The sequence below is a fragment of the Macrobrachium nipponense genome, chromosome 35 (assembly GCF_015104395.2).
Source record: "Macrobrachium nipponense isolate FS-2020 chromosome 35, ASM1510439v2, whole genome shotgun sequence".
NCBI classification, from domain to species: Eukaryota; Metazoa; Arthropoda; class Malacostraca; order Decapoda; family Palaemonidae; genus Macrobrachium; species Macrobrachium nipponense.
The window spans coordinates 27,076,712-27,099,591 of NC_061096.1; the positions used below are offsets into that span (position 1 = coordinate 27,076,712).

The 22,880-nt window shown below is 38.8% G+C and overlaps 1 protein-coding gene across 1 annotated transcript; it reads right to left on the reverse strand.

Annotated features, from left to right (window-relative positions):
- Window positions 1–1,965: 1,965 nt before the first annotated feature.
- On the reverse strand, window positions 1,966–22,372 carry LOC135208517 (serine protease 1-like). The gene is made up of 6 exons (XM_064240794.1): window positions 22,217–22,372; window positions 15,888–16,051; window positions 5,901–6,045; window positions 5,260–5,415; window positions 4,917–5,048; window positions 1,966–4,356 (listed from the first exon to the last, which is right to left on the reverse strand). Exons 2-6 carry the CDS (start codon window positions 15,969–15,971, stop codon window positions 3,551–3,553), a joined length of 1,323 nt encoding a protein of 440 aa, XP_064096864.1. The 5' UTR covers window positions 15,972–16,051; window positions 22,217–22,372; the 3' UTR covers window positions 1,966–3,550.
- Window positions 22,373–22,880: the final 508 nt, after the last annotated feature.

Below are 22,880 nucleotides of genomic sequence, written 5' to 3' on the forward strand. Positions count from 1 at the left end.
CCTTGCATGGTTGCCCTTGACATTTCCTTTAATTTATCAAATTATTAAGTTATTCGAAAATACACTGATATCTTTACAAAAAAAAGCAATAATATCGTCAGGAACTTCAATATCAGACTTTTTTCAATTTAAAGCAAAGCTTTTAAAACATATTTGCCCTCCATGACACAGTCTATCCAAGTACCATTCATTAGTATTTATTTATTCTTATTTCCTAACTCAGGGTATTTCACACAAACATGTTTGACAATATATCCCCCAATGTATTCAAGTACCTCCTCCTCATTTAGTCCCTCGATATCGTTTTTGATTCCTGTGTCTGCTCTCAAAAGGCCTTCCTTCTTCCTCATCAAAAACATCTTTTTCTAAATCAAAATCGAAATTTCTAAACATCTGTGTTGTTACTCATTTTTCTCATGCTAACTCCCTTTCTTTTGTTACATATTCCTCTTCACTGGCAGATTCAAGGGATTTTTCGACTGAGGTGACACCTTCATTTCCTAACAACAATTTTTTTAAGTCTGAGTATAAAATTCACTGCTTTTGGATGATCATGGTGAATGACCATTTGCCTTATGCACCCATAGAAATGTTGAAGGCAATATTGATTCAATCTTTGTGTCAGAAGGTAGCCAATACTATGAGAGGCTTTTAACATATTAAATAAAGCAATTGTGGATTGACATGAAAACAATGATTCCTTTCTCCAGAAATTAATACTTTTTTAGCATTAGGACTTTTAACTTTCATAATACTCATTACCTCAATGACCTTTAGCAATTTAACAGTTTGTTTTTCTACATCAATACCAAAAACATTGATTTTACCAAACTATCCATACATGCAAGAAGAATTCATGATGTCGAGCCAATCATTCATTATTAGAAGAATAAGATCGGACGTTTCACTCCAGTTTTGGCACTTCAACAGTCCCCTTTCGCTTAAATATTTGAACGATTTGGCACATGGTGTAGACACCATTTTCACTGCTAATTTAACGCAATGTCTTTGTTGACCAGTTACATTTAAATGCATTTCATTAATCTTATATGCAAGCCCAATGTCTGTTTTGGTTTTACTAAGCAGTTCTCGTATGCTAGAATCTGAAATACACTCCATTATTAAGGAAAAAACAAAGTCAATAAAACTATTTCTTGCTAATTTGATTAAATGGGGAACATCAGAGAACACAACGTTAATTCTGTCTGCACGACAACAGGCATGTATGTACCCAATGGTCTTTGTACGGTTTTTCTTTTGAAAAACGATGGTATTATATATTAGTATTTCGTTTTTTCACTTGAATTAGAACAGCCAAATACCGCGTAGTTGCTTGGCATTATAACTGATAGCATAAATGAATAAAAAAGATATATGGGCACACAGCAAGTCCTGTTGTTTACCTTTTGGTTAACCGCGTCTGAGAGACCAGGGCACGTGACATCACGGTATTGGTGATTCATACCCAAAGCTGCGCGCTGGCTGACCTGTTCTACCTTAAGTGAACCAACTATGGTTCAAGCCAAGCTGCACCATTTCTGTCCCCAACTCGCAGTATCCACTTTTTAGTTTGGGTATTTAACAGTTTTTTTTTTTTTTTTTTTTTTTTTTAGTTCTCTTTCTGCGTTTTCCGTTCAGTAATTTAGAATATCTCCTCATAGACTTTTCAAATCAGTATTTACCAAGCGTCGACCACATGTATTATTATTAGTGGTTATTTAGAAGATGAATCCTATTCACGTGGCATAGGACTACAGGAGGAGCCACTGACTTGAAATTCAGGCTTTTCCAATTTTGGTGTCCGTTTGGAAAATGTTATGACGGAAGAGAATTTGAAATGGAAAAAGAAGAGATTAGCCATGATAAACCTCCCCCCAAAAAATGAGAAATTGAAAAATGCATTAGATAAGAATGTATATAGAAAATATTAAGTTTTTTAGGACTTTGGAAAATGAAAAGAGAGGCTTTTATATGCAGTGCAACCTTTATTACTATAGTGCAATATATCCTCCAAATGGAATCACACGAAACACATGGAAGAAAAGGACATGAAATTCAAAAATGTCGGCAAGTTTACATTGAACAGTAATGGGTCAGACAGAATGTAAATATATACGTATGTTCATATATATATTTATTTTGTTATTTTGCTTTCAGCTATTATTGACTGTTAAGTCGTGTAACTATTATGTATTTTAATGATATATTAACTCTAGAGCAAATTTTTAAAAAAAATTGAATTTAACAGAAAACACTTATTGTATTTTGCTCTGTTCTGTTCAATGTTAAATTCAAAATTAAACTCTTTTAGAAACCGCTAACGACTACTATGAGATTCACAGGCGATGTCCCGGTGTTTTTTCCGGAATAAGATTTTACCAACGTACCTGACAAAGATCCTACTTTGTCACAGGGTATCTTACATTCCTACCTAAATTTTGACTGTATTCTGTATGACGAAAGTAGCATAATTCTGGTAAATTATAAGAGTAACACCGACTTCTTGTAGACATTGTCAGCCAACTCAGAGGAATGTCTTTCGAAGATATAATGACGTAACTTATGACAGTTATTAACTTGCCTCCTTCTCAATGGATAATTGGCTATTCGTGAAAAAGTCTCAACCTCTGGCAACAATGAAATACAACCAAAACTCCTTGTTTACACTTTGTAGTGGTAGTAGTAGTATATATATGATTTGTGTCATGAGGTCGAGTGCTAAAATCCTTGAAGAAAAAAAGGGTTTCCACAAGTAATCCGAGAAATTATTTCTATCACCATTTCTCCATTGAAAAATTATACAGTTAAAAATCAATTAAGAAAGTGAAGAAAACTTCGGCATTCGTCGTAACTCCTTTGATAATTTTCTGCACCTTTAGAAAATCAACAAATGACGAGAACTTGGTAGCCTTGGATGTCCGGATGTACTCCTTACCCAAAAAATGGGCCCTATTATTCATTTACCCGTTCAAGCTTACGTAGGGTTTGCCACGGGCCACCTCACTTGTAAACAATTGTGCAGGTCGAATCTCAAAAGCTGTCCTGCAACCACGGGGACAATGACTTTTCATAGCTGCCATTCTTGAAGCCTTGACAAGGTACGAATAATTTACTCAGAATTTCAAGGTACGAATATTCACTCAGAATTTCAAAGACATATGCTTATGTCACGTATAGCTTAGAAACCATACATCAGAGTGTTCCACCACTGGCTTCGGGTGCTTTATTTTACTCTTATGAATATACTTTTTTCTAATATGATTAATAAAGAATGCTGCAAAAAATTAGGTAGGGATGTAAAGTATACTATGGCTAAGGAATATCTTTGTCAAATGCACACAAAAAAGTCATTCTGGAAAAACACCGGGACAAAGGCTCTGAATCTTATAGCAATCCCTTTCTTTTGAATAATTATATCTTAATGATAGAACTAAGGAACTTCACAAAATTATAGTAACTACGAGCTCAAGCACAAGCAAGTCAGAAAGCATAAGACTAGAGTTCAGATGAAGCCAGGCCTCCAGAGACGAGATAATATCAGTGAGCGTCTTTAAACGGCCGGTGGACACACTTTGCCGCCCTGTGTTTTGCTCTTGATCCAATCCAGGTACTTGCTGGTCCTTGTGTAGATTCCCGGACTGTTCGGTTTGGCACATCCGTCGCCGAAGGACACGACTCCCACCTGAGTGTAAGTCTGGCCCTCCAGCACGGCGAGGGGACCTCCTGAGTCCCCCTGGCAGGAGTCTTTCCCTCCCTCGACCAGTCCGGCGCAGATGTTGTTCTGTGTGATGACGTAATCGCTCGGGAAGTCCCCTGGGCAATCAGGACTAAGGATTGGGACAGAGACCTCGTATGGCACGTTGGTTCCAGCTGAATCGGTAGACTGCAACTTGCCCCATCCTGCGACGATGCCGTCGTCTCCCTCGTAAGTCATGCTGTCGTCTGCCGGAAGGCAGATGGGTCTGATAGGTCCGTCGGCTGTTAAGCTTAAAGGCTCCTTCAGTGTGATAATTGCAATATCATTCTCGCTAGTGGTACTGTCGTATTGCTCGTGAACTACATAGTCTTCAATTTCAACCTTCTTCGTTACTCCGGGGATGTCGTCCGCCGTCGAGATTAAGTTATGGTCCGCTAACCCTATTCGGACTTCGTCGCGCGAGAGGGGATAGACTTGGTCTCTGAACAAGCAGTGGGCCGCTGTGAGGATGTGGCGATCATCGATAACGCTGGCTCCACAGATGAAGGTGTCTCCATTGTCCCTATAAATGCTGGTCAGCCAAGGATACTTGTGTTCGGGTGTCACCACCTGCCCTCCTACGATTCGAGGTTCGTTGGCTCGGCCGCACTGACAAGACCCTAAAACCAGAAATAGTGAGCTGAGCAGCACAGATTATCACCAGTTAAGAGCCCTTCTAAAAAAAAGACCCGCAGAACAACATCAATAATAATAATAATAAAAATACTCCATAGACATTGCATTTATCTCAGTCTAACTAGAACTAGGTCCTACCTTGACCTGTTTTCTGTGCTTCATGAATTACTCTGGTATGCAGTCTACGTACACTGTTTCACCGTGTTTGGTGCTAAGTAGTAGTTTCATATTAACCGTGCACCTGATGTCTAGGCCAGTCCCCTACGACACTCCTGATTGGCTGTTGATAAGCCAGTCACAGGGCTGGAAACTCTCGAGAGACTGAGTTTTCAACCCTGTCATTGGCTTATCAACAGCCAATCAGGAGCGTCGTATGGACTGGCCTAGACATCAAATGCACGGTTGATGTGAATCTACAATGGAACCGAACATGGTGATGAAGTGTAGGTAGCCGAGTGGCTAATATCAAACACGGCGAAACATTATAGATCTCATACCAGGGCAGATTCATGACGCATAGATAAGATGACTATTCCAAACTTACCCGACAAGCAGCAAGTACATTTCGATCCTTTGCACAGACGAGCATCAGTATTCCCCGCACAAGTGGAGGAGGCTTCGGTCACTTTCATGCAATGGCCTCCCTTTTTCGTGCACTTTTTCACTTGCTTGCAATCTGAAAGGGTTAATTCGTATGTTTATTGAGCAATTCTTCAGCCTCTTCGTGGCGAGATTTCTGTCTCGTCAGGAAATAGTACGAGGCTGAATCTTTACAGGTAAGATGTGGTCACAATATCTCTGGAATATATTTGAGGTTTCTTTAACGTTCTGTGACAAGAACGGTTAGAGGAAAGAGTGGAAAAATACGTTTTTTTTTTCTCCCTTACCCAATACGTCTAGGCAACAGGTGCAGCTCGCCCCTTTACACAGGGTGTCGTCAGTTCCCGTAGTACAGTTGTTTTTTTTCACTGGTACGCAGATGCCCATCTCGAGGGTGCAGGGCTTACGTTTGACGCACTTCCGCTTCGGGCCGACTTGCTTGGCTTTTGAAAAGGAGACGACAAAGTTGACGTTCCAGAGACAGAGAATTAGAATTGACATTCCAGAGACAGAGAATTAGAATTGACATTCCAGAGACAGAGAATTAGAGTTGACATACCAGAGACAGAGAATTAGAGTTGACATTCCAGAGACAGAGGATTAGAGTTGACATTCCAGAGACAGAGAAATTATAGATGGCGAGATAAAGTGAATGAAGATATGGAGAAAAAGAGGAGGATGATGCTTTTGACAGAAGCCAGTGGAGGAGGAGAAGGCGTATCAGGCAACCGACCTCTTGACGTAGGGATAATTAACGGTTTGAAAGAACAAGAAGAAGAAGTGGGGACAATATTGACATTGCAGAAGGCGATCTTTGTAATAACTGAAATTCCTCTCAATTGGAGATCCCTTGAACAAAAATACTCCTTATGATCAAGAATCTTCGAATGCTTATCTACAAGTATAACGAAATATCTGTTGTCCTTACGTGGACTACCCTGCCTCGACTGGGGTCCTGTTGTCAGGCAGCAGACAGACCCTGGCGGACAGCGGAACGGCGAACGCTTACAACCAGTTTCCACTTCGTCTCTGGGGACGCACTCGCCTCCATTAGAGCTGCATTTTCCGTTTTGCTGCCAAATAAGGAAGGGAGAACACTGAAGAACAAGTGGAATACTGAGGAACAACGAATAAGTGCATTGTTTTGCTCTTGTATAAAAAAGACAGTACACTTTTTATTCTTATTTTAGGGCAACTGTCTATACGAGAGCTAGAATCAAGCGGATTAATTCCCATTAGCAATCGTTCTGGTGTTTTTAGGTTTACCAACAATATATATATATATATATATATATATATATATATATATATATATATATATATATATATATATATAGATTATATATATATATATGAAATTAGAAAGCTTGTGAAGAGATGCTGCATATTATATATATATATATATATATATATATATAATATATATATATATATATATAAATTATATATATTAATAAATTATATATATTAAATATATATATATATATATATATTATATATAATAGCAGGCCATCTCTTCACAAGCTTTCTAGTCCTACTTAATTGTACCGGTAAACTGGATCAGGAGGTATGTTAGTAAACACTAATGAAATGATACGAAAAATGTAAAATGATTTTCGCCTACTCGGGGAATAAACCTTTCAAACTACTTTGTTGTTGTTGTTGATGTTAGGGGGGGTAGGATAGGTCTATGAAAGAGCATAAATTGGTCTGGAAAAGGTGTTTCGCTCTGAGTTAAAGATACAGGAATTTTAGGAAATGATCTTTATGATTTATCTATTTGAATGAAAATGTAAAAAAATGAGTAATATGCATGTTAGACAATACAGAACAATGATTTTTTATATAAAATATAGCATGTTATTTTTCAATTTTCGTTGGTGAAAAGCTGATTTGATTAGTTTTCATTTTCGAAAAATTTATTCCTGCGTGACTTCGACATTGTTTTATTATTTTATCACCATTTTCCTTTTTTCAAAGACTAATGTATTGTTACAGAGAGCAAACGACTGTTCAGTTACGAAGCTCGACGCCAGAGAGAAACATAATAGTGCCATTATCTTTCTATACCATGATGGGCGTTATGTCTGTCCGTCCGTCTGTCATTCAATCATGGACAAACGGCTGGCCCGATGGGCATGAAACTTGGCAAGGTGTGGGGGCTAAAGTAGGGGTTCACTGAATCTGCGCTGGTTCTGCCCGTGAAACGGGGCTGGTTATGCCCGTAGACTTAGTTACATTACGAATTTATCATACATAACGGTTAAAAAACACTAGCGAGTCACTTGTATGAAGCGGCAGATGAATATGCTTTTAGTAAGGATTGGTAAATTGCTAGTTATAAAAACATTGCTACAAGACATCCGCGTAACATTCCTATAGGTCCTTGTGGCGCTATTCGGAAGACAAGTTCTTCAAGAAGTGAAAACTTGGGCAAGACAAAATGAAAATCAGGAAATCTTGGCAGTTAGGTGCTATGTGGCCAAGTGATCGAGCAGCGCAGGTGGGGGTCGAAGGGACGCTTTGTTAGTATCGAATTCTTTTGTCTTTCAGTTTTTAATCGCGATAGTTTGTGTTCAGGCTTTTCGATGTTACAGCTAGGTCTGCCATCTCCCACCAGCAAGGACCATTTTCAGTCAGTCTCACGTTTTTATTGGTTCCAGTGAAACACTCTGTGAAGAATAGTTCATATTGGCTGCAATGTTCCGTCAGGCGTAGTACTATGGCGCGCTTAGATCAATTCGTATAATTTGTTCAGTAAGATGTTTATCAGTATTCCTATGTATATTTAGTTCTCTTTCAGTGGGAGCTGAAGGTGCACTTTCTTATGAAATATGTTTGGAAAGAAGCCCTAGGAAGGAGGTTTCATATTCATACAGGGACCCAAAACTATACTGCCAAATTTTGACCTAAAAATTATTTCGTGCATTATATTCACAAGCAGAACTCAACTATGCAATATATTCACAGGCAGAACTCAACTGTGCAATATATTCACAGGCAGAACTCAACTGTGCAATATATTCACAGGCAGAACTCAACTGTGCAATATATTCACAGGCAGAGCTCAACTGCTCAATATATTCACAGGCACAACACAACTGTGCAATATATTCACAGTCAGAACTCAACTGCTCAATACATTCACAGGCACAACACAACTGTGCAATATATTCACAGGCAGAACACAACTGCTCAATATATTCACAGGCAGAGCTCAACTGCTCAATATATTCACAGGCAGAACACAACTGTGCAATATATTCACAGGCAGAGCTCAACTGCTCAATATATTCACCGGCAGAGCTCAACTGCTCAATATATTCACAGGCAGATCTCAACTGTGCAATATATTCGCAGGCAGAACTCAACTGTGCAATATATTCACAGGCAGAGCTCAACTGCTCAATATATTCACCGGTAGAGCTCAGCTGCTCAATATATTCACCGGCAGAACTCAACTGCTCAATATATTCACCGGCAGAGCTCAACTGCTCAATATATTCACCGGCAGAGCTCAACTGCTCAATATATCCACCGTCAGAGCTCAACTGCGCAATATATTCATCGGCAGAGCTCAATTGTGCAATATATTCACCGGCAGAACTCAACTGCTCAATATATTCACCGGCAGAGCTTAACTGCTCAATATATTCACCAGCAGAGCTCAACTGCTCAATGTATTCACAGGCAGAGCTCAACTGTGCAATATATTCAGAGGCAGAGCTCAACTGTGCAATATATTCACCGGCAGAACTCAACTGCTCAATATATCCACCGTCAGAGCTCAACTGCTCAATATATTCACCGGCAGAGCTCAACTGCTCAATATATTCACCGTCAGAGCTCAACTGCGCAATATATTCACTGGCAGAGCTAAACTGCTCAATATATTCACCGGCAGAGCTCAACTGCTCAATATATTCACCGTCAGAGCTCAACTGCGCAATATATTCACCGGCAGAGCTCAACTGCGCAATATATTCACCGACAGAGCTCAACTGCTCAATATATTCACCGGCAGAGCTCAACTGCTCAATATATTCACAAGCAGAGCTCAACTGCGCAATATATTCACTGGCACAGCTCAACTGCGCAATATATTCACCCACAGAGCTCAACTGAGCAATATATTCACAGGCAGAGCTCAACTGCTCAATATATTCACCAGCAGAGCTCAACTGCTCAAAATATTCACAAGCAGAACTCAACTGTGCAATATATTCACCGGCAGAGCTCAACTGCACAATATATTAACAGGCAGAGCTCAACTGCACAATATATTCACAGGCAGAGCTCAACTGCTCAATAATTATTCACGGTCACAGCCCTCAATCCTGCTAAACAATATATTCACTGGCAGAGCCCTGAATACCTTGCGCAATTATATTCACCGGCATAGCTCATCTGGCCTCAATATATTCACAGGCAGAGCTCAACTGCGGCAACTATATTGTCACTAGGCAGAGCTCAAACTTGCCACAAATATCTTCCACAGGTCCCCGCATAGCTCAACTGTGCAAATATTCATTCCAAAGGCAGAGCTGAACTGGCGCAATATATTCCACAGGCATGAGCTGAACTGCGCAATATTTCATTCGCGGCAGAGCCTCAACTGACTGTAATATTTCACAAGCAGAGCTCATCTGCGCAATATATTCGCAGAGCTCAACTGCTACATATATTCATAAGCAGAACTAAACTGTGCAATATATTCACCGGCAGAGCTCAACTGTGCAATATATTCACCGGCAGAGCTCAACTGCGCAATATATTAACAGGCAGAGCTTAACTGCTCAATATATTCACAGGCAGAGCTCAACTGCTCAATATATTCACCGGCAGAGCTCAACTGCTCAATGTATTCACAGGCAGAGTTCAACTGCGCAATATATTCACAGGCAGAGCTCAACTGCGCAATATATTCACAGGCAGAGCTCAACTGCACAATACATTCACTGGCAGAGCTCAACTGCGCAATATATTCACAGGCAGAGCTCAACTGCGCAATATATTCACAGGCAGAGCTCAACTGCGTAATATATTCACCGGCAGAGCAAAACTGAGCAATATATTCACCGGCAGAGCTCAACTGCGCAATATATTCACCGGCAGAGCTCAACTGCGCAATATATTCACCAGCAGAGCTCAACTGCGCAATATATTCACAGGCAGAGCTCAACTGTGCAATATATTCACCGGCAGAGCTCAACTGCGCAATATATTCACAGCCAGAGCTCAACTGCGCAATATATTCACCAGCAGAGCTCAACTGCTCAATATATTCACCGGCAGAGCTCAACTGCGCAATATATTCACCGGCAGAGCTGAACTGCGCAATATATTCACCGGCAGAGCTCAACTGCGCAATATATTCACCGCCAGAGCTCAACTGCGCAATATATTCACAGGCAGAGCTCAACTGTGCAATATATTCACAGGCAGAGCTTATCTGCGCAATATATTCACCGGCAGAGCTCAACTGCGCAATATATTCACCGGCAGAGCTCAACTGCTCAATATATTCACCGGCAGAGCTCAACTGCGCAATATATTCACAGGCAGAGCTCAACTGTGCAATATATTCACAGGCAGAGCTTATCTGCGCAATATATTCACAGGCAGAGCTGAACTGCGCAATATATTCACCGGCAGAGCTCAACTGCTCAATAGATTCGGCAGAGCTCACTGCTCAATTATTCACAGGCAGAGTTTCAACTGCTCAATATATTTCACATATGCAGTAGCTCACTGCGCAATATATTCACAGGCAGAGCTCAACTGCACAATACCTTCCTGGCAGAGCTCAACTGCGCATATATTCAAGGCAGAGCTCCACTGCGCATATATTCACAGGCAGAGCTCATCTGCGTAAATATTCACCGCCAAGCAAAACTGAGCAATATATTCACCGCAGAGCTCAACCTGCGCAATATTGTCACCGGGCAGAGCTCAACTGCGCACTATAGTCACCAGCAAGAGCTCAACTGCGCAATATATTCATCACATGCGAGAGCTCAATGTGCAATATATTCCCCGGCAAGAAGCTCAACTGCGCAATATATTCACGCCAGAGCTCAACTGCTGCAATATATTCACCACGAGCTCAACTGCTCAATATATTCACCGGCATAGCTCAACTTGCGCAATATATTCACCGCAGAGCTGACCTGCGCAATATATTCACCGGCAGAGCTCAACTTGCGCAATATATTCACCGCCAGAGCTCAACGCGCAATATATTCACAGGCAGAGCTCAACCTGTGGCAATATATTCACAGGCAAGAGCTTATCTGCTCAATATATTCACCGGCAGAGCTCAACTGCGCAATAATATACACCACCGTCAGAGCTCAGACAAACTGCTTCTGCTCAATATAGTCACCGGCAGGAGCTCACTGGCGCAATTATTCCAGGCAAGCTCACTGTGGCAAATATTATTCACAGGCTAGAGCTTATCGGCGCATTAATTCACAGGCAGAAGGCTGAACTGCGCAATTATATTCACCGGCATAGCTCAACTGCTACTTAGATTCACCGGCAGAGCTCAACTGCGCTAATATAGTCACCAGCAGAGCTCAACTGGCGCAATATATTCAACAGAGCAGACTCAACTTGTGTGTGCGAAGGTGTGTGGCTTTCCCGGCAAGCTCAACTGCGCATTATAGTCAACCAGGCCAGAGCTTCAACTGCGCAATAATTTCACCGCGAGCTTCAACTGGCTCAATATATTCACGGCGGGTGCAGATCTTCAACCTGCGCAATATATGGTCACCGGCAGAGCTGAACTGCGCATATATTCACCGCAGAGCTCAACTGTGGCGCAATAATTCACCGCCAGAGCTCGAAACTGCGCAATATTTCACGAGGCAGAGCCCTGTGCAATATATTCACAGGCAGATCGCGTATTCTGCGCAATATATTCACTCGGCATAGCTCAACTGCGCAATATTTCACCGGCTAGCTCACTGCTCATATATTCACCGGCAAGCTCAACTGCGCAATATATTCACAGGCCGAGCTCAACTGTGTCAATATATTCACCGTGCAGAGCTTATCTGCGCAATATATTCACAGCAGAGCTGAAGCTGGGGGCGCATATATTCACCGCTGCAGAAGCTCAACGCTCAATAGATATTCCCGCAGAGCTCAACTCGCGCAATAATATTCACCTGCAGAGCCTCACTGAGCAATATATTCACCGGCAGAGCTTAACTGCGCAATATATTCACTGGCAGAGCTGAACTGTGCAATATATTCACTGGCAGAGCTCAACTGCTCAATATATTCACCGGCAGAGCTCAACTGCTCAATATATTCACCGGCAGAGCTCAACTGCGCAATATTTTCACCGGCAGAGCTCAACTTCTCAATATATTCACCGGCAGAGCTCAACTGCGCAATATATTCACAGGCAGAGCTGAACTGCGCAATATATTCACCGGCAGAGCTCAACTGTGCAATATATTCACCGGCAGAGCACAACTGCGCAATATATTGACCGGCAGAGCTGTACTGCTCAATATATTCACCGGCAGAGCTGAACTGCTCAATATATTCACCGGCAGAGCTCAACTGCTCAATATATTCACCGGCAGAGCTCAACTGCTCAATATATTCACCGGCAGAGCTCAACTGCTCAATATATACACCGGCAGAACTGAACTGCGCAATATATTCACCGGCAGAGCTCAACTGCGCAATATATTCACCGGCAGAGCTGAACTGCGCAATATATTCACCGGCAGAGCTCAACTGCGCAATATATTCACCGGCAGAGCTGAACTGCTCAATATATTCACCGGCAGAACTGAACTGCTCAATATATTCACCGGCAGAGCTCACTGCTCATATATTCACGGCGGAGCTCAACTGTTGGAAATATATTCCACCGGCAGAGCTCAACTGTGCAATATATTCACCGGCAGAGCTGAACATCTCAATATTTCACCGGCAGATCTGAACTGCTCAATATATTCACCGGCAAGCGTTCCAACTAACTCAATATCTTTCCACTCGGCAGAGCTGAACTGCGCAATATATTCACCAACGGCAGAGCTGAACTGCTCTCAATATATTCACAGCAGAAGCTGAACTGCGCACAATATATTCACGCCAGCAGAGCTGAACTGCTCAATATATTTGTTCAACCAGGGGCAGAGCTGAACTGCTCAATCTCCATATTCACCGGCAAGCTGAACTGCGGCAATATATTCAACCGGGGCAGAGCTAATCTCAATATACTCCAGCCGAGCTGAACTGCGTCAATATATTCACCGGCAGAGCTGCAACTGCGGCAAGTAATTAATCTATTCAGCAGAGCCTGAACTGCTCAATATATTCACCAGCAGAGCTGAACTGCTCAATATATTCGCCAGCAGAGCTGAACTGCTCAATATATTCACCAGCAGAGCTGAACTGCTCAATATATTCACCGGCAGAGTTCAACTACTCAATATATTCACCGGCAGAGCTGAACTGCGCAATATATTCACCAGCAGAGCTGAACTGCTCAATATATTCACCAGCAGAGCTGAACTGCTCAATATATTCGCCAGCAGAGCTGAACTGCTCAATATATTCTCCAGCAGAGCTGAACTGCGCAATATATTCACCGGCAGAGCTGAACTGCGCAATATATTCACCGGCAGAGCTGAACTGCTCAATATATTCACCGACAGAGCTGAACAGCTCAATATATTCACCAGCAGAGCTGAACTGCTCAATATATTCACCAGCAGAGCTGAACTGTGCAATATATTCACCTGCAGAGCTGAACTTCTCAAGATATTCACCAACAGAGCTGAACTGTGCAATATATTCACCAGCAGAGCTGAACTGCCCAATATATTCACCAGCAGAGCTGAACTGCGCAATATATTCACCAGTAGAGCTGAACTTCTCAATATATTCACCGTCAGAGCTGAACTGCGCAATATATTCACCAGCAGAACTGAACTTCTCAATATATTCACCGGCAGAGCTGAAATGCTCAATATATTCACCGGCAGAGCTGAACAGCTCAATATATTCACCAGCAGAGCTGAACTGCTCAATATATTCACCGGCAGAGCTGAATTGCTCAATATATTCACCAGCAGAGCTGAACTGCTCAATGTATTCACCAGCAGAGCTGAACTTCTCAATATATTCACCGGCAGAGCTGAACTGCGCAATATATTCACCAGCAAAGCTGAACTGCGCAATATATTCACCAGCAGAGCTGAACTGCCTAATATATTAACCTGCAGAGCTGAACTGCTCAATATATTCATCAGCAGAGCTGAACTGCCCAATATATTCACCAGCAGAGCTGAACTGCCCAATATATTCACCAGCAGAGCTGAACTGCCCAATATATTCACCAGCAGTGCTTAACTGCTCAATATATTCACCGGCAGAGCTGAACTGCTCAATATATTCACTGGCAGAGCTGAACTGCTCAATATATACACCGACAGAGCTGAACTGCACAATATATTCACCAGCAGAGCTGAACTGCCTAATATATTCACCAGCAGAGCTGAACTGCTCAATATATTCACCAGCAGAGCTGAACTGCCCAATATATTCACCAGCAGAGCTGAACTGCCCAATATATTCACCAGCAGAGCTGAACTGCCCAATATATTCACCAGCAGAGCTGAACTGCCCAATATATTCACCAGCAGTGCTGAACTGCTCAATATATTCACCAGCAGAGCTGAACTGCTCAATATATTCACTGGCAGAGCTGAACTGCTCAATATATACACCGGCAGAGCTGAACTGCGCAATATATTGACCAGCAGAGCTGAACTGCCTAATATATTCACCAGCAGAGCTGAACTGCTCAATATATTCACCAGCAGAGCTGAACTGCCCAATATATTCACCAGCAGAGCTGAACTGCCCAATATATTCACCAGCAGAGCTGAACTGCCCAATATATTCACCAGCAGTGCTGAACTGCTCAATATATTCACCAGCAGAGCTCAACTGTGCAATATATTCACCGGCAGAGCTCAACTGCGCAATATATTCACAGGCAGAGCTCAACTGCGCAATATATTCACAAGCAGAGCTGATCTGCCCAATATATTCACCGGCAGAGCTGAACTGCGCAATATATTCACCGGCAGAGCTGAACTGCGCAATATATTCACCGGCAGAGCTGAACTGCGCAATATATTCACCGGCAGAGCTGAACTGCGCAATAAATTCTCCAGCAGAGCTGAACTGCGCAATATATTCACCGGCAGAGCTGAACTGCGCAATATATTCGCAGGCAGAACTCAACTGCGCAATATATTCACCGCCAGAGCTGAGCTGTGCAATATATTCAAAGGCAGGGCTCAACTGCCGAGCAATTTGCAAAGTCCCTCATCAAATCTGGAGAGAAGGACCCATCCTTGTGGGATAGAGTAAACCCAGTTGTAACATCGAATCGATAAAATTAAAAAATAAAAACTTTCATGATTAAAAACTAAATGAGAAAAGACATCAGACCTTGCTCAAGATTTCACCTCTCGTAATAATAACTATACTATATAGTCTTTCGGATAGATCTCCTTGTAATAATAAATAGTACTAATAATTCTTTCCTCTTTGGTGTCGAGCTTCGCAACAGAGAGAGATATTTTAGTACCATCTGTATAACCATACGTTAACCTTTTATGAACAGGAGAATGGTAATAATATTATTAGTTTCCGAAGCAATACAGGAACTTTTTTCGAAAATGAAAACTGTAATATTATAAGCTTCCGAAGAAATACAGGAATCTTTTTTCGAAAATGAAGATTTAAACAAATCAGCTCTTACAGCGTCATATGCATCGAGTATATCACCCAATTTTCACACGGGTTTTCAGAAATCGACAAGAAAAACCTAAGATCAAAGCTTATAAATAATAATATATAATGAATTCAATCATACCTGGGCCGTGGTAGTACTACTCAGGAGGCAAAAGATGCCGAATGCCAGCAAAGAAATACTACGGCGCCAGTATCTGCCCGCCATGTTGGTGTTGGAATTTGGGGGAGTCCAAATCTCCAAGTCTTGGCTGGACCAGTTGTTACAAGCACGTGTGGCGATGGTATCTTTTTTATTTTAATTAGAAAAATATTACATTCATAACATAGAATGTAGGATGTAACAAAATATTACAAGATTAAATATTATACATCCAATATTTACAAATTACTATTGCTTAGAAAAGAATTAGAAGTCAAAATCGATGGACTACTTTAACTACTACTTTTTACTGTAAATAGATTTGCAATTTTTTTTCTCTATATCAATTTGGATGTTACAAAATATTACAAAATTAAATAGACATACAATATTTACAAATTACTATTGCTTAGAAAACAATTAAAGTCAAAATCAACGTACTAATACTTTTTACAGTAGATTTAGCAATTTTTCTTTACATAAATTTGGATGTTACAAAATATTACAAGATTAAATATACTACATACAATAATTACAGGGTAATATGGCTTAGAAAAGGATTAGACGTCAAAATCAATGTACTACTTTTTATTGTAAATAGATTTAGCAATTGTTTCTTTATGTAAATTTGGATGTTACAAAATATTACAAAATTAAATAAAAATGCAATATTTACAAATAACTATGGCTTAGAAAAGAATTACAAGTCAAAATCAACGTACTAGTACTTTTAACTGTAAATAGGTTTACCAATTTTTTCTTTATATAAATTTGGATGTTACAAAATATTACAAAATTAAATATACATACATTTACAAATTACTATAGCTTTGAAAAGAATTAGAAGTCAAAATCGATGTACTACTATACTTTTACTGTAAATAGATTTAGCAATATTTCTTTATATCAATTTGGATGTTACAAAATATTACAAAATTGAATAGACATACAATATTTACAAATTACTATTGCTTAGAAAAGAATTAAAGTCAAAATCAACGTACTAATACTTTTACTGTAAATAGATTTAGCTATTTTTTCTTTATATCAATTTGGATGTTACAAAATATTACAAGATTAAATATACTACATCCCATATTTAAAAATTACCATCGCTTAGAAAATAATTAGAAGTCAAAATCGATGTACAGACGGCCAACGAAGAATTGGCGTAGTTTCTTAATTCATTGTTCGTTATGGAAATATTGCCATATGCAGATGCCAGATTATTTACTTAACAATAAATAACATTTCCTTTCAAAGATACTATACTTGAAATAAATTACATTAGAATAGAGTAGACTTATTCAACGTATAAAAGATAATTATTTTGCAAAGTAAGGAAAATATATACCGATGGGTCCACGATTTCTAATTTTATTCTCAACTCTAGCTTCGTGACAGCATACCGAAGCATTTTGAAGTTGGCTTTGCTGCCGCTCGAGTCTTGACTCAACGTATCGTACTGCACTGGGATGTTGTCATTTCGTCTCCTACAGCCGATAAACAATACATCAAGGCATGAACATTCTTTGAAAACAATGTTTAATTAAACTAATTTTGTCCTATGATCAATAAAATAATTTGCATGACACATTTAGTGTGCCTAAATTGGACTTCTGATTTTCCCACATGATTAGTCTAGGTCTATTTTCAGCAGTATACTCTCGGATACGTAATATAAATGAATATTTAAATCGACAATATATATACATATATATATATATATATATATATATATATATATATATATATATATATATATATAAATTTGCTTTATTTGATTATTCCCGTTATTCTTGTTTTATTAGCCATGTTCGCCTAGCTTCTTATCCTTTTCATAATTGCTTAACATAATTAACTCAGACCTAGCTATTCAAAGTCATAAAGCAATCATAAAAAAAATCAAACGAATATAATTCAGTCTTATTTTTTATCGAATTCCTTGTATATCATCCTTTTTCATTTGGACGCGTTGGAAATCTGTGGGAGTCAAAACTGACGAATACATTAAGAAAGGCTTACTTTCATTAAAGCTTTCCTAGGTTGATCTTTCTGTAGCTATTCATTTCTTCTAAATAGAAATTAATTCAAATTAGTTTCACATGTATACCTAGACCTACTACCATAAGCATATTATAAGTAGCTGAAAGGATAAGAAATATGAAAGGTGACGTTCTCGTTTCAGTCTATTTCATATGTTTTTATTTATTTATTTATTTATTTTTTTAAGAAAAACCTACTGCTTTAATCAAGGGTTGCTCTTTGACGGCTACAAGGTGTAACACGAGTGTATGCACATATTTTGGGGAATGAAAGATAAAGTTTCTTTGAACAGGAAATATTTTATAAACATGCATTTTAAGGCGTCCGTTGTTGGTGCGGGGAATTTTAAAATAAACCGTTATCATTAGTGATGCTTTCACGCGATGAAGTTCATAGAGAGAAGTCGGGCCGTCGGCTCGAGTCGCCTGAGATGTAGAAGAGAGCGGAGGTGGCGTATAGGAGTGATGGAGGGATTAGGCCGATGTTAATAAAGTATCTCCAAAAAAATGTATTCTTTAGGTTTTGAAGAAAAAATAATGCATGCATCATTGAAACTGTTTCCCTCCCAATCCGTGGTATTCATTAGCCACCGATAAAAAAACAAAACAAAAAGAGTAAGCCTAACTGAATCTCTCATCCAACCAAGATAAGTTTGCTTATTCATTAGACACATATCAAAAATTTCAAGTGTAGATTTAAAAATCTCTTCCTCTCCATCTAAAGTATTCATCAGACACCAGTCATAAGCGTAGAGCTAGTTATGATTCCTGGTTCAGCAATGTCGTGACGAGGCACTAGAATTCAAAGTTCACAAATGAATGTTGCTCAGCAACATTTACACTACTGTATTGTCTTGCTCTCTTGTGGTGCTTCGAGGTGTTCCACCTCTAGCCCCATGTTCTAAATTTTGCCGTTCTTTAAACAATTTGATTCATCTATGTATGATTCTCTTCGGTTTATTAAGCTTTCTTGATATCTCTCCAACAGGAACTTGTACCGAATGCAGTGCAATAATTGTCTCTCGCTCATCGAGGGATGTTTCTTAGACCTATAAATGACATTAGATTCCCGTGCACGTAACATCAAAAGCAATAGAGTGAGGTCGCCTGGTTCACACTGTTATGATATAGTTTGTTTTATCTTTTTGTTTTTAAATTTGATAGCATTTTGTGTGATTCCAATGTTTTCTGTAAAATTTAACAAATGGAATAGTTCAACTACCTTCAACTTAATATTGAAAGGATAATTTAAGGACTATGTTTATGCGATCTTACTAGTGATAGGTGTCTCCTATTTATTTGGTAATGTATATCTATGGTTGTGGTATGACGTTTTTTATCACTTCATTTCGTTCACGTCAATTTTGCTATATGGAAAATAGTTTTACACAATAACATAACATAATGTTCTAAAGATATCAGGGACTGTTTTTACCGTCATTACTCATGATTTCTTCCATCTTTGAAAAGAAAAATAGATAAATAAGGCATGAGTCATGCGTCAGGCAGATGAACGAAAAATTATGAAACTGCCACCAGTGTACTGTCGGCCAAAAAACTTGTGGCAGATTTTCATAATTTTTGGTTCATCTGCCTGACGCATGACTCATGCCTTATTTATCTATTTTTCTTTTCAAAGATGGAAGCAATCATGTGTAATGACGGTAAAAACAGTCCCTGATATCTTTAGAACATTATGTTATGTTATTGTGTAAAACTATTTTCCATATAGCAAAATTGACGTGAACGAAATGAAGTGATAAAAAACGTCATACCACAACCATAGATATACATTACCAAATAAATAGGAGACACCTATCACTAGTAAGATCGCATAAACATAGTCCTTAAATTATCCTTTCAATATTAAGTTGAAGGTAGTTGAACTATTCCATTTGTTAAATTTTACAGAAAACATTGGAATCACACAAAATGCTATCAAATTTAAAAACAAAAAGATAAAACAAACTATATCATAACAGTGTGAACCAGGCGACCTCACTCTATTGCTTTTGATGTTACGTGCACGGGAATCTAATGTCATTTATAGGTCTAAGAAACATCCCTCGATGAGCGAGAGACAATTATTGCACTGCATTCGGTACAAGTTCCTGTTGGAGAGATATCAAGAAAGCTTAATAAACCGAAGAGAATCATACATAGATGAATCAAATTGTTTAAAGAACGGCAAAATTTAGAACATGGGGCTAGAGGTGGAACACCTCGAAGCACCACAAGAGAGCAAGACAATACAGTAGTGTAAATGTTGCTGAGCAACATTAATTTGTGAACTTTGAATTCTAGTGCCTCGTCACGACATTGCTGAACCAGGAATCATAACTAGCTCTACGCTTATGACTGGTGTCTGATGAATACTTTAGATGGAGAGGAAGAGATTTTTAAATCTACACTTGAAATCTTTGATAGTTGTCTAATGAATAAGTCTAATGAATAAGCAAACTTATCTTTCATGAATGAGAGATTCAGTTAGGCTTACTCTTTTTGTTTTGTTTTTTTCATCGGTGACCAGTGAATACCACGGATAGGTAGAGAATCAGTTTCAATGATGCATTTTTTTTTCTTCAACACCTAAAGAATACCTTTTATTGGGAGATACTTTATTAACATCGGCCTAATCCTTCCATCACTCCTATACGTCACCTCCGCTCTTTTCTACATCTCAGGCGACTCGATCCGACTTCTCGCTACGAACTCCATGTGTGAAAGCATCACTAATGATAACGGTTATTTTAAAATTCCCAGCACCGACAACGGACGCCTTAAAATCCATGTTTATAAAATATTTTCTGTTCAAAGAAACTTTATCTTTCATTCCCCAAAATATGTGCATACACTCGTGTTACACCCTGTAGCTGTCAAAGAGCAACCCTTGATTAAAGCAGTAGGTTTTACTTGGAAAAAAAAAAACATGAAATAGACTTAAATGAGAACGTCACCTTTCATATTTCTTATCCTTTCAGCTACTTATAATATGCTTATGGTAGAAGGTCTAGGTATACATGTCAAACTAATTTGAATTAATTTCTATTTAGAAGAAATGAATAGCTACAGAAAGATCAACCTAAGAAAGCTTTAATGAAAGTAAGCCTTTCTTAATGTATTCGTCAGTTTTGACTCCCACAGCTTTCCAACGTGTCCAAATGAAACAGGATGATATGCAAGGAATTCGATAAAAAATAAGACTGAATTATATTCGTTTGATTATTTAATGATTACTTTTTGACTTTGAATAGCTAGGTCTGAGTTAACTATGTTAAACAATTATGAAAAGGATAAGAAGAAAGGCGAACATGGCTAATAAAACAAGAATAACGGGAATAATCAAATAAAGCAGATTAATATATAGTATATATATATATATATATATATATATATATATATATATATATATATATATATATATATATATATATATATATATATATATATATGTCGATCTAAATATTCACTAATATTACGTATCCGAGAGAGTATGCTGCTGAAAATAGACCTAGGCTAATCATGCGGGAAAATCAGAAGTCCAATTTAGGCCAACTAAATGTGTCATGCAGATTATTTTATTGATCAAAGGACAAAATTAGTTTAATTAAACATCGTTTTCAAAGAATGTTAACGCCTTGATGTAGTATTATTTATCGGCTGTAGGAGACAAAATGACAACACCCCAGTACAGTACGGTAAGTTGAGTCAAGACTCGAGCGGCTGCAAAGCCAACTTGAAAATCTTCGGTATGCTGTCACGCAGCTAGTGTTGAGAATAAAATTAGAAATCGTGGACCCATCGGTATATATTTTCCTTACTTTGCAAAATAATTATCTTTAATACGTTGAATAAGTCTACTCAATTCTAGTGTAATTTATTTCAAGTATTGCACCTTTGAAAGGAAATGTTATTTATTGGTAAGTAAATAATCTGGCCCCTGCATAAAGCAATATTTCCATAGCGAACAATGAATTAAGAAACTACGCCAATTCTTCGTTGGCCGTCTCTACTACTTTAACTACTACTTTTCACTGTAAATAGATTTGCAATATTTTTCTTTATATAAATCTGGAACCGTAAATTAGTCCAAGTCGTCTTAGATGATCTAGCTTGTTTTTTTAATCTTTTTTTCTCTATACTCTGTATAATTCAAGTCACCATTCTGTCTGATGTTTTCTGTGTGTGCTCATTTCACGCCATGTCTTCCGTAAAAAAATCTCTATCGGTCTAAAATAAAAATAAAAATTGTAAGTCAGCTTTTACCTGAACGATGAGGCGTCGTGGAAAACACAGCATAGAGTTGTTACTGCTGCCACTTCGGCGTCAGAACGGCCACTGATCAAGACTGATCCCATGCTTCCATCTTTGTATAAATATCAGTTTTGTATCTGTTAGGCACGGTCATTGTGAGACAGATGTACAGATGTTCATGTGCTCTACATTTGATAACTGACATGCTAGCCTGAAATAGTTATGAAGCTATTCGTCGTTGTTTCAACAACGTGAAAATTGGAGCAGCTGATAAGCCACTCGGTACTGGTTACACATATTTTTACTCGTCCAGTAACTGTATATGACCAGTTTTATATCGTACTATATATGGCCACATTTTTATATCGTACTATACATTGCAACAGTTTTATATCGTACTATTATGACCACAGTTTTATATCGTACTATATATGGCAACAGTTTTATATCGTACTATATATGGTAACAGTTTTATATCGTACTATTTATGGCCACAGTTTTATATGGTCCTGTATATGTACAGCCACAGTTTTATATCGTACTATATATGTACGGCCACAGTTTTATATCGTACTGTATATGGCCACAGTTTCATATCGTACTTTATATGGCAACAGTTTTATATCGTACTATATATGGTAACAGTTTTATATCGTACTATTTATGGCCACAGTTT

What these genes read in the sequence shown, in the direction of transcription:
- LOC135208517 (XM_064240794.1), bottom strand. Translation starts at nt 15,971, where the DNA reads ATGGCGGGCAGATACTGGCGCCGTAGTATTTCTTTGCTGGCATTCGGC. An exon ending in GTCGAGGCAGGGTAGTCCAC is followed by an intron (nt 5,416 to 5,900) that starts GTAAGGACAACA and finishes CCTTTTCAAAAG; the next exon opens with CCAAGCAAGTCGGCCCGAAG. An exon ending in CTGTTGCCTAGACGTATTGG is followed by an intron (nt 5,049 to 5,259) that starts GTAAGGGAGAAA and finishes TAACCCTTTCAG; the next exon opens with ATTGCAAGCAAGTGAAAAAG.